This window comes from Cuculus canorus, chromosome 11 (assembly GCF_017976375.1).
Source record: "Cuculus canorus isolate bCucCan1 chromosome 11, bCucCan1.pri, whole genome shotgun sequence".
NCBI classification, from domain to species: Eukaryota; Metazoa; Chordata; class Aves; order Cuculiformes; family Cuculidae; genus Cuculus; species Cuculus canorus.
The window spans coordinates 9,969,575-9,981,658 of record NC_071411.1 but is presented as its reverse complement, the minus strand read 5'-3'; the positions used below and the strand labels follow the sequence as shown (position 1 = coordinate 9,981,658).

The 12,084-nt window shown below is 49.0% G+C and overlaps 1 protein-coding gene across 3 annotated transcripts in view; it reads right to left on the bottom strand.

Moving 5' to 3' along the window:
- Window positions 1-10,978, bottom strand: part of SRGAP3 (SLIT-ROBO Rho GTPase activating protein 3) — a 123,756-nt gene extending 112,778 nt beyond the window's left edge. For 2 of the 3 annotated variants that reach the window (XM_054076561.1, XM_054076562.1), the window contains exon 1: window positions 10,694-10,976. In XM_054076561.1, coding sequence (XP_053932536.1) covers window positions 10,694-10,760 — 67 coding nt within the window. In that variant the 5' untranslated portion in view covers window positions 10,761-10,976. Of the gene's footprint in view, window positions 1-10,693 lie in introns of all 3 variants that reach the window. The other variant, XM_054076564.1, reaches the window with a different exon arrangement.
- Window positions 10,979-12,084: the final 1,106 nt, after the last annotated feature.

The following is a 12,084-nucleotide window of genomic DNA, read 5'->3' as shown; positions in this document are numbered from 1 at the left end:
TCCAGGGCTGTGCTCCCAAACAGGGGTCATCTGCACAAAGCTTTGCCTCCTGACCATCACTGCCTAGCAATGCAACTCTAACCCTAAAGTGCTCTTGCAGCTTTAATCCTGCTACAATGCCAATATTGTAAAATAACAGCTGGATTTTCTTCTCTCCAGATGAGATAAAACTCTGTATCTTTACAATTTCAAACATTAACAAGCTGTCTTCAATAAAGCATCCTTTAGGCTCTTCCCAAGAATCAATTAACCTTTTTTCACAGAGAGAAAATCTTGAATTTGTTAGAGCCTTTGCCAACACAAGAGCTCTAGACTGCCACACCAACAGTTTGATCTCTAGTTCTTACTCTTTTATGAGTTCATTTGTAATCTCAATGATTAAGATATAGCAGAGTTAAATTTCCATGAAGTGAAAAACAAAAAAGGTGGGAGTGGAAGGGATTCAAATGCAGACATCAACTTCTTCCCCAAAACCAGTTCATTTAAACCCATTTGGTCACTAACATTGTACAGCAAGTGCTACCTATTACTTCTTGCAGTAGGACCCTGTCTGAGCCAGGAGCTTTAAACATCACCATCAATATAAAAAGTAACTCATTCCCCAGCGTTCCCTCAGATCTCAGCTCCTGGCAGACTGTAAGCTTGCACAGACAGAAGCTTTTCTGAAAAGCATTCATTTGATCTGGGTATGCCAGCTTTCACCAAACATACAATTCTAGTGACCTTGGGTGGAGGAAAGTATTTTCATTCCCAAGCAGGAGTTTTTATTCGCATGAAACAATTATTGATTAATCAGTGCGTCTGACAGAAAAGCATTTTGTGCGTACACACACATACAAGGCAAGCAACCCAAAATTATCGAACTGCTGATCTTGAGCTCAGAAATCTGTTCTTTAGGTCATGTTCTCTAAAAGAGCTGTTCCAAGTAGCAGAACATCATCTTAGGCTTTAACTACATCACAGAACAGCCTCAAGACCACAAATAATTCTTCTAACAACTAAAGCAAGAGCCATATGGATAAAATCCTCACGCTAGAGAGACATAGCCCCAAGCATTCCCAAGAGCAGTGGCATCCCCTCTTCTCTATTTGTTTTAGAAACAGGACACTGAGACTCTGAGCCCAGAAGGGACAGAGCTAAAAAATCAAGGATGCTCACCTAAGGAGCAACCTCCTCTCCTCTTTTATGTGCCTGATATAGACAGACAGCAGCAAGAAACTGTAGACAACTTATAGCCATTCTAACAGAAAATTACCAAGCCTTCCTGCACACCTGTCACTGCTACTGCCACAAGACAGAGCAAGATTTTAGAGCTTCTTTGAGAAATAAGACATATGATTGACTGCAATCCCTTGCCACGTACATGACTGATCCTCCCAAAGGCCTAGGTGAAAAACTTTTCTTCCCCCGCCCCTCCCCATTAAAACCTCTTCTTCAGCTCCAAAGGAAAGGAGAATGATAGACATTAATGCAAGTTCTTTTCTGGAGCTGTTGGGCACAGAGAGGCTGCAGTTTTCCCAAACTCTCCAGCTCACAGAATACCAGCCTGCAGCACCAAATGTCTTCATGGCAAACCTCCCGTGAAGGTCGGCTTGGCTTCGGCAGTCAAGAAAGGACATCAGTTAAGCTAACAGTTTTTTCATTCAAGGAGGCACAATGTTTTAAGGCAGTGCACCAGTGCAAGATGCATAAGCAAGAGAATCTCACAGCCATAGCCTTCTCCCAGTTTCCAGCTTCCTGGACCCCCCAGTCCCTCTGAGGCCAGAGGTTACCAGACTGGGAAGCTCAGGCCAGCACAGACAGACAGACGCATCACTCTACAGCCACATCCAAAGAAACATATGAATATCAGCCAAGAGGCACTGCTGTTGCTTCCCTCTGATGAGGCTGTGTCCCATAGAGCTAAATCTGGGGACACACCTTCTAGAAGCGGCTAGGATGGAAGCACCACTTTCCATAAGGGAATTGTAATACCACACCTTTTTGCGAATCTGTGTTTTTAAAACAAAGGGGAAGATTTAAAAGAAAAACGATGATTTAACATGAAGGGGATGATTTAAAACCTCTCCCTGCCATGGATGGAACCCTAACAGCTGCCTCCTCACTGATGAGTAATGACAACACTGGGATAAATAATGAGGCTGTATATTCCCCAGCCTGGCATGTGAGGGCTGCTGTGCTGTTGATGGAGCTATTTTTCACATGACCTCTAAAACCAAGCTGTTGACCACTCACAGTCATTAGACGATCCCACAGCACCGTGACAGCAAGACACACTTCAGCCCTATCACACCAACTCAGTCTCAGCGCAGGGACTCATACTACAACCACGTAAACTCCCTCAGTAATTTTATTTCAATACTCTACTTCCTCTCCTAAAACTGTGTTGCAATACGCTGTTCAGCAGCTGCCTCTTCCCAAATTACTACAGCTGTCCCTTTTCTCACCTCTGGAAGGCATCAAAATAAGTCATCTCAGGCCAGTTTTTCAGAGAAAAGTTTACAAATCAGGCTCTTGGAAACATAAACAGCTTAAAGTGCATCCAACAACCGCAGGCACAAAGCAGGAGCACTGGGTGAGGACTAGAAGCCCTAAGGAGGTCATCAGTGACAGGTATAAATCATTATTACCAATCACTGTGTGGGATCGTGCTGTTTATTCGTTTCTATGTCCTCCCTTGCTGCTATGATACATACCAATAAAATACACAGAGGTGGGGCACACACAATAGTTATTAGTAAAAAATACTTCTCTTTTTAAAGAGGAAAGTTTGCTGGCAGGTCAGAAAAAGCCTCCTGGGATTAAGTCAACATTCAGGATTAAAGAGCCACCCAGGCTGTAAGAAAGGGAAGATTACTTCATGCTAGTTTTGCTGGAGAGCAGCATGAGAGACAACTGCACGCACCACTGTGCCCCTCTCCTCATGATGCCAGGCATTACCTGCACGAGCTGCTCCGTCACCAGCCACCTGTCAGGAGTATAAATAAATGCCTCTGGAGTTGGTAAATGCATTTCAGGAGGTGATTGCTGTTGCTGCTGTGGGTGGTAGCTTGACAAACAGCTACTGAAACAAATCCAGATTCAGGCAAGATAAAATTTAAGAGCTCGACCAGGAGGGTTTCCCCCCCACTTTCAATGGGGCAACAGAAGAGAAGAGTAAATCCTGCTCCTGACAGGTGCCGAAACTGCAGACAGAACTTAAAATATTACACTTTACAGAGGCTTATAAATATCCGCTAAGCACCTGAAGCACATTTGATGCTGCGCTCTTACAGCCCTTAAAACTCTTCACCTGGAACCAGGACTAGCTACAGGCTATGAATAAGTGTTGTAAGGGGGTTTTACTGTTATCAGGAAGAAGAGTAGGTTGATAAATAACATCTGCTGCACCCACGTACCTGCCAGCTATCAGAAAAGAAAATAGCTAGACTTGGAAGGATCAAAACACCCCTCTTTTCTATCAAAATGCAGCGGCTGGCTCTCAGCAGAGGTGTCAGACCTCAACTCCTGCACACCACCAGACCCCTTCCCAAGGACAAGCCACAGTCTCTGGGCTGGACTCATCATCCAGCATTGCTGACCACAGCTGTTGCAAGATGGCCCAGAGGTAACAGAGAGCCTGGAGACCAAAGCCATCCCTGCTGGAGATCACGCACAAAAAAGCCAGAGGAGCTGCCAAGGATGCATGGACCCACATGGGAGAGGATGCTTCAGCCACATGCACACTGGGCTTCAGCCACACACTCACTCCTCCTGGTCCCCACATGAGGCCCCAAGGCAAGGGCAGGAGTCCAGGGACACAAGTAGGCATCCAGAGCAAAGCCCAGAGGAGACCTCTTCACCACTGCGCACTTCAGAAGCGCAGCTACTAAAGGCAACTTCTGTCCCATTGTGAGGGTCAGGCCACGGTAATGGGCTTTAACCCAGAGCTTCAGCTTTCCCCTCCATTGCCACACGGCACCTCCCACACCCACAGTCCACCTGTGCAGACTGCGGACATACATTGTGCAGCTGAGGACATACACTGTTAAAGAATCTAAACACATGCACGAGAGAAATGTCACAGACGTACAGTAGTGGATCCAAAAGAACTACCACTTTCCTCTCTGTGGATGTGAACAGTCCCCCAGCACCACAAAATGCTGGGAGACAAAGCCCAAACCAGCAGGAAAAGCCAGCGACAGGGATTCAGGAGAAGCAAGTCCTGCAAAAGGCTCACGGCTTATCCTTTGGCTGCTCTCTTTGCCAGCTTTTCCATCTTTAGAAGAAGGCTTATCCTGCCAGAGGCACTTCCATTCTGCCGTGTCCGACTGAACAGCTTCAGCTGGGGCCAAAGACCTGTGTCTTGTGAGGAAAGAACACTTTAGTGATGTCACTTGTCTTTTTTTTTTTTTTAATATCACCCCACATTCTGCCAGGCTCCACACAGCACACAGGCTTTCAAGTCCCCATCTCAATGGGGCCGTGCATTTAAAGACTCTTTTGGTTTAGCAATGTCTTGACGTGAAATAGCAGCCACAGTGCCTTGGCCTTCTACCATCTGCACCAGCACCACGAGGCCAACTGTCCAGCCCCGATGAGGCAACGCCCAGCGCTGTACTCACACCCCTGCCCCGGCTGGCACACAGAGCTGGCAGCATCTGACACAGAGCAAGGCACACAAGCACAGGTGTATACACCTTTCTGACCAGCTACCACAAGTCAGCAGCTCCTTCTTCCCTCTGACCACAGACAAGCCTGAATCCAAGGCATTTTAGGAAGGTCCATCCCATCAGCAACTGTATGGAGCTGCTGATGGTCAGCTGTGTGCAGGAGCCGGCTGATTCAGTCCAACCATCCCGGTCTCTTCTGCCAAAGCGCTCAAGACTTCAGCTTAGCAGGAAAACATCTCTCATAAATTCAATTTATTTCCATTAGAGACTGCCAATTAATCTTTATTATGAATCACATATATACTTCTCTGCTCTTCTCTGCACACAGCCCTCCCAGTCCCCATGCACAGGGGTCTCATGTAAAACCCATCTGCCAGGAACACACTATCAGATCCCACTGAGGCAACACAGAGGGTAAGTGGAAGATCACAACAAATAAATCTATATGGCAATTAACTGAGTAAGGAGCACCACTGAGCAGTTATTAGGAAGTCTCGCAGTAGAAGTTAGACTGGATCCACCAGGAACTGCTATCTGTTGCAGACAACTCCACCAAAGCCAACGGAGCTACGCCAAGGCATGTCTGCTGGCTCTCAGGTAACACTTCCCCACATTCTGCTAAGGAGGACAATTAGGCCAATGGAAATCTTATTAGCTGTTTCTGTGATTAATATTTGGCAGTTTCCAACCAGCCCACTCAAAGAGATGGAAATTTCTTCTCTTTTACATAAAACCATTTTATTAAATAGGCTATCAAGTTTCAAGCCTTGGTGCCTCCTCCAGTTGGGAAAGAAGCATCCCTCCTGAGCATGACATAATCCCAGAAAATAATTAAAGTATGGGAATTTTCCTAAAAACTCCTGAGCAGAATGGGAAGAGAACAATAGGAAAGAAACGAGAATAAACTTAAAAGAAGGGACGCAGCTCCTGCAATAGAAAAAGTAAAACAAAGCTAACAAGTAGTGATAAACTAACCTAAGCTGTAGTTCTCCTATGAAAGTGGGGAAAGACGTTGGTTTTATTTGGCCCCAGGTTTGCAAGCCTTTTTAATGATTTCATATGCTAAATCTATCAAAACTCTAGTTCTGTTATGAATTTACACAGCAACTAGGAGTCCTAGAAGTGCAAGAAATCATCCCTTTACCGCTATGCAGCCAGGTGCACCATTTAAAGACTACCATCTTTAGGATCACCAGGGATGCTTTTTGCCTGCCAGCCATGTGACAGGAAAAGATGCTATTGACTCATAGCAGTTTTCCTGCCAACAATAATCAAACTGATCACACAATGACCTGAATTTTGCCAGGGTTAAAGCAAAGCTCCAGGAAGCAATATGAAGTTAAACAGCCAATCAACAGGATGACCAATTTTCTGCAAGATTTACAATGCTGTACCACAGACAGTTGCATTTACATAATGAAAACTGGTTAGTTTTGCTGCATTAAAGCAACAAATCATGCATTCAAAAGCAATGAGGAAACAACATTCATTTATCTTTCTGGCCAGAGAGACCGATTAAAATTGTACGTCTGAAAACTCTCGCCTTAAATTGTGCATCTAAAGATCTACTGTGTTCTGTATTCTGCAAGTAGTTTTAATGTGGCAGTTGTAGATATGTGGCCATATCCTTATTGGCATTTATTTTTAACGCAACCATTCCTGCCTGCAAATCTAAGAAAGACAAATAAAAAAAATCCTGCCTCCTAAAAGGTACCCTTACTGTTTTCTTTCTGGTACTGTCAAGGGAGCATCTGCTGCCAATCCTGGGGCCAGCTCTCTCCTCTCCTGACAGCTGAAGAAGGATGCAGATCAGCAGCAGAAGGAAAAGATGAATCCACGGCACAATAACTGACAGGAGAGCTCACCCCACAGGAAGGTGCCTGTCAGCAGTACGTGTGTTCAGGAGAGGTCACAGCGAGAGGTCCTCACGCACAGGCAGATGGCAAACCCTGCAGAGAGCTGCAAGGACAGCCAGTCTGCAGCAACCACAGGCAGCAACAATGAGACATTTCCACTCCTAAAAACAGAGTGGCACTGACCCAAAGCCACAGGCACCTCGCATCACTACCAACACTATGTGACTGTGCCCCAGCTATCAGCCCCCCCCCAGCAAGTGTGCGCAGCAGCCGGCACTCGCACGGACCTGTGCACACACCCTCTATCTTTACAAAGCATTTTCAGGACAACTCCTTCCCACCATGTGCAGACACAATTCTCCAGGGAGGGAAAGAAGATACAGCGTCATTATGGCTGATAAATCACTCCTGTGCACAAAGATTATTCACCAGTTAAACTCTACTTACGCCAATCATGTTCCCCACACAAAGCGCAGACTCATCGATTTTTTTGAACCGAGTCCACAATATCCCGGAGCACAGGAGGTCAGAGCAGGGCTTGGCTCCCACACTGCAGTTATTGACAGGCTGCCTCCAAACTATTCAGGGCCTTTGCTCAGGCTGCTGGGGAGTAGAGCAAGTGCTCTGCTCTAAAAGCCTGAGCAAGAGAGCTTTCAGCAGAACATTCCTAAAAATCAGTCTAGGAAATAGCCTTCCCCCCCACACACACACGTTATTCCAGCTGCCTTTGGGCTCCTCTCGTAACACTTGGGCAACTTAAGGGGTTTTATGCACTTCAGGCATTGCTAGATGGTTATTGCCTTGCGGGAGCCCCAGGCTCCGGCTGACGCCTCACACCTTCCACGCTGCGCTGGCAGATCACACCAGATCACACCAGCCAGCAATGACCATTTCCAATCCCCTCTGACATCTGTCTTTGAAATGCACTTCAAACACACCTCTGTAGTGAATTACTTTGCTCTCCACCCACGCTGATGTATTCCCTGGAGTTCACACACAGGGTTTTCCACCTCTTTCCCTACTATTTTCTTGGCCACACCATGAGGTCCACCACTGTGCTGTGTTCAGATTTCAGCTCCATCCTCCATAATCAGACATCACTTCTTCAAATTCTCATAATTTACCATCTTCATATGTCAGCTCTTCTGTGCCAACATTATGTTTCCATTAGTCCTCCCCTTTCTTTCTTCCTCACTATTTCTTTTCCATTTTAGTCTTTCTCTGGAAATGTGGGTGTTCTTCTTCACCAAGGTAGTGGGGGTTTAGATAAGAATAGAATAACAACTAAATCCCTGAAGGAAACCAACAAGTACCTGAGATAATGAGGTGGCCTACATGAAATCCCATTTGGTTGAATCAAAAAGAGATCAGGTCTTGCAGAAGGGGAGCAGAAGTGGAGGTGGGTGTTTATGGCCACTGCCACAGCCTCAGAAGAAGGTTTAGATGATGACAAGCCCTCCCTGACACTGGGTTTTGCTGACACTGACAATGAACAGATCTGTCGCATTTGCACACACAAAACAGGGCTAATCAGAGAAAAAGCCTCGTTCCCTCTGTGAAGCATCCTCAGCAGCCTGTCCTCCTTGGGTCCCTACTAATGACCAACCAGTGACGTTTCACTAAGCCTTTCTGCCCAGTTACATTTTCTTCCCCTATTTAATGGTGAAACACAGGCTACAACAGACATCCACATCAATCCCTCCAGAGTTGGATGTTTATCTTTCTCCAACAGTTTAGCAACATGGGAAGGTCAGACCCACCCCAGTCTGTGCTGAAAGGTGATAGTGAGGGTGACAGCTGTCAGGATGGAGACGCGAGCACCGGAGCCCCTTCACCTCACCAAAGTCATCCCAAGTCCACCTTGGTCCTGTGACAGACTTGATGCATCTTGGAGACAGAGCTGCCACCAACCTGAAGGCAGAGAGGGCAGGCAGCAGGCATTGGGATCTGACTCTTCCCACCTCACCCCAGCCTCAGGCACAGTTAAACCCTGATCACATTTGAACTAATCTTTATTCAGATGAAAAAAGAGACCGAGTATCCTAAATCAGAAAACGGACATTTCTGGAGGTATAATCAGGGACAGAATAGTATCAAGGAAATTATTACCACCTCATCAGCAAACTCCGTCTGTGTTACAGCTGCCCAGAAAAGCAGCCCAAAACGTGATCACTGTGGTGCAATAAAACACCCTTACACATAACCCCAGCATTAACAGTCTGACATATGGAAACCATGAGGCTACAGAAGTCGGGCCAAGAATGATCACGGCAAATGAGTATTCCAGTTACAAACAACAATAAGAAAAATACTGGAGATGTCTGCAGCAAAGCTGTTGGAACAGATCAGACCCAGTCCCGCCTTCAGATACCCCTCGCAGCCCCAAGCATCCAAGGAGCAGGAACCACCTGGCACAGGATACTTTCAAGATCACAGAAATGTGGGACAGTTTCCATGAATAATTGCAAATCCTCTCTCGTAAAACAGAACAATACCACAGGCTAAAAGAATATTTCATCTGCTTAACTGCAGGGTGCAATAACATCAATTTGCCCAAATTACACACAAGCAGAAAGGTAATTGGCACTGAGCAGAGCATGTTGTGACTGTTACATCACTCTTCAAAGCCAACTACAAAAGACTGAAATGCAAGAAAGTAAACAATGGCAGGAAATCAACAGACAGCCCCCTCCCCAAAATCCTTCCATCTGGCATTGCACTGCAGCATTTCAGCAGCTGCTCTGTCCAAGCCGTGTATGTGCAGATAAGATATCACTCAGCCGAGCTCAAGATCCAACATGCTAAGCGACCTCTAGAGAAAACAGGAAAGCCGTTCAGTTTGCACATTCACAGGTTAATATGCAGAAAAGCTATTTCATATTCTTAATTAACTCTGTCTTAACCAGACACTTAAACGTAACAAAATGGTGAATGCATACCTGTATAAAGGAAAAAAACAAAGGGAGATCAGAGCCAATTTTACATAATTGCAGGGGCACTCGATGGGGGCAACTTAATGAAAAGGCATTAAGGAAGCAGTTAAGTATCCTCAAGCTGAAGGTGAGGAAAAGGAATTGTCATCAACTAACAGCATTATGAATTTTTGCAGCAATGTGTAACTTAAAAACTGAAGATGTCAAAAAACATCACTTAATAGTTTGCTACCGATACGAAAAATCCTATTTTTGTAATAGATGGCTACAGAGACTGTTTTTCTCTGCCCGTCCGCACTCACTCTGACATACCCAGCCCTGCATTAGATTGCAGACATCTGTGATATTCCAGAGGGCACCAACTTTTCCATAATATATCTAACTGCAATAAAATTCACCTGGAGCCTGATACTCCAGGCTTAGTGCTCTCGACAGACATAACCTTTATTTACAGTCTTCTCTAATATTTAGAAATAAAGCGGTCTGCTCCAAAAGTCTTCATCCCGCAGCACCGGGACTTGCATAATAATGATGATGCCCCTTGAAATCGCCGGGCTTGATGCACGGCAAAGTTCCTTACATAAGACCTGCAAGATCAATGTTCCTCCTCCCCGGGGAGGCCTCGCTCTGAGCCTTTCACAAAAACACGGAGAGGAGGCAGAGTTTCCCTTCGCTTCTACGATGCAATGGTCACCCCTGAACGGCCGGAGCTGTGCTGGGAGGCAGGGGCGCTGCCCCCCTCCAGGAGCAGAGAGACAGGGAATGGTTTGGGTGCGAAAGGACCTTAAAGCTCGTTCAGTTCCAGTCCCCTACAAGAGCAGAGAATCAGGGAATGCTTTGGGTGGGAAAGGACCTTAAAGCCCATCCAGTTCCAACCCCCTGCGAGATCTGAGAACCAGGGAGTGGTTTGGGTGGGAAGGGACCTGAAAGCTCATCCTCTTCCAATCCCCTCCGAGAGCAGAGAATCAGAGGATGGCCTGGCTTGGAAAGGACCTTAAAGCCCATGCAGCTCCAGCCCCCCGCGAAGGGCAGGGACGCCTCCCACCAGACCACGACGATGCCCCCGCAGCAGCCTCGCCGCTCCCCGCCTCGCACCTTCCTCCCTCCACAGGCGCAGCCGGGGCTGCTCCGCGTTCCTTTTAACCATTCATTTAGCCGTTTTAGCCGAGTTTCGCCCCGCAGCCGGCGGGGGGTGCGCCCTGCCCCGCCCCGCACACAAAGGCACCGCAGCCCCGCAATGCAGCTCCCGCACCTTTGACTTGCGCCTCGTAGTCGGCGATGATCTCTTTGTCCTTCTTGAACTTGCCCTGCGATGACATCTTGCGGGAGGGCGCGGGCTCCCACGCCCGCACCGCCGCGCACCGCACAGCCTCACCCGCCCGCCGCCGCCCCGCCGCCGCCGCCCGAGGATGCCTTCATTGGCGGCGCCGGGGACACCGCGCACCGCCCGGACCTCGGCGGGAGCCGCAGCGCCGCGGGGACCGGGAGCGCAGAGCAGCCGCCAGCCGGGGCGGAGCCGCCGCGCCGCTCCCGCGCTCAGGTTGCGCGCGGGGCGGGGCGGGACCTCTGAGGGGGCGTGGTCTCTGCGAATGGGGCGTGGCCTCGGAGGAGGACGGGGCGCCTCTTCTGCGCTCAGGTTGCGCGCAGGGCGGGGCGTGGGCGCAAGGCGCGGGGCCACGGTGAGGGGGCGGGGCCTCTGGGGGAGGGGGTCTGGGGGCGGGGTCCCGAGGAGGGGCGGGGCCCCGCTGCCGCGCTCAGGTTGCGCGAGTTATGGGGCCTCGGAGAGAGGCGGGGCCTCGATAGGGGATTGGCCTCGGACAGGGGCGGGGCGGTGGCACCGCTGCCGCGCTCATGACACGCCATGGGTGGGGTTCGAAGAGGGTGTGGCCTGGTAGGGGCGTGGTCTATGTATGGGGCGTGGTCTCAGTATGGGGCGTGGCCGCGGAGAGGGGTGGGGCACCGCTGTAGCGCTCAGGTTACCGCGAGGGGCGTGGCCTCGGTGGGGGTGTGGTCTAGGCGAGGGGAGTGGCCTAGGGGCACGGCGCTCATGCTGCGCGTGGGCGGGGCCTCGACGGGGCGGGGTCTAAAGGGCGTAGTTATTATTGGGAGGCGTGGTCTGTGAGAGGGCGTGGTCTATAGGGGAGGGGCTCGTCCCGTGTCCTCCCCCCTCACCCCCTCGGGTGGGCCGGGGCGGTGCTGGGGAGGGGTGAGCCAGGCGAAGGCAGGGAGATCGGAGACAGGGAGGGACGGAGCACACCATGTCCCAGCCATCACATTCCCGTTCTCTCCCTTCACCTCGTTCTGCAGCCTCCCAGGAGCTGCAGTTCACGGCTATGGAGGCTGGAAATGCGCACTGTCATAAAACTGATAAACTCGCCATATTACAGAAGTACATCAATCCATAAGCTGTTCCTCAGAGGCAGAAGTGTCAGATATTATGAAGTTGACAATGAAACAGAGTTGGCAGCTGAGGTATGCGGGCAGCCTGGATGGTCCCAAGATGAATGGAATGGCCTTCAGTTGCACCAGGGAGGTTCAGGTCGGACATCAGGAAAAATGTCTTCACCAAAAGGGTTCTCAGGCACGGAAGATGCTGCCTGAGGGCAGGTGGTTGGGTCCCCATCCCTGGAGAGATTTAAAAGG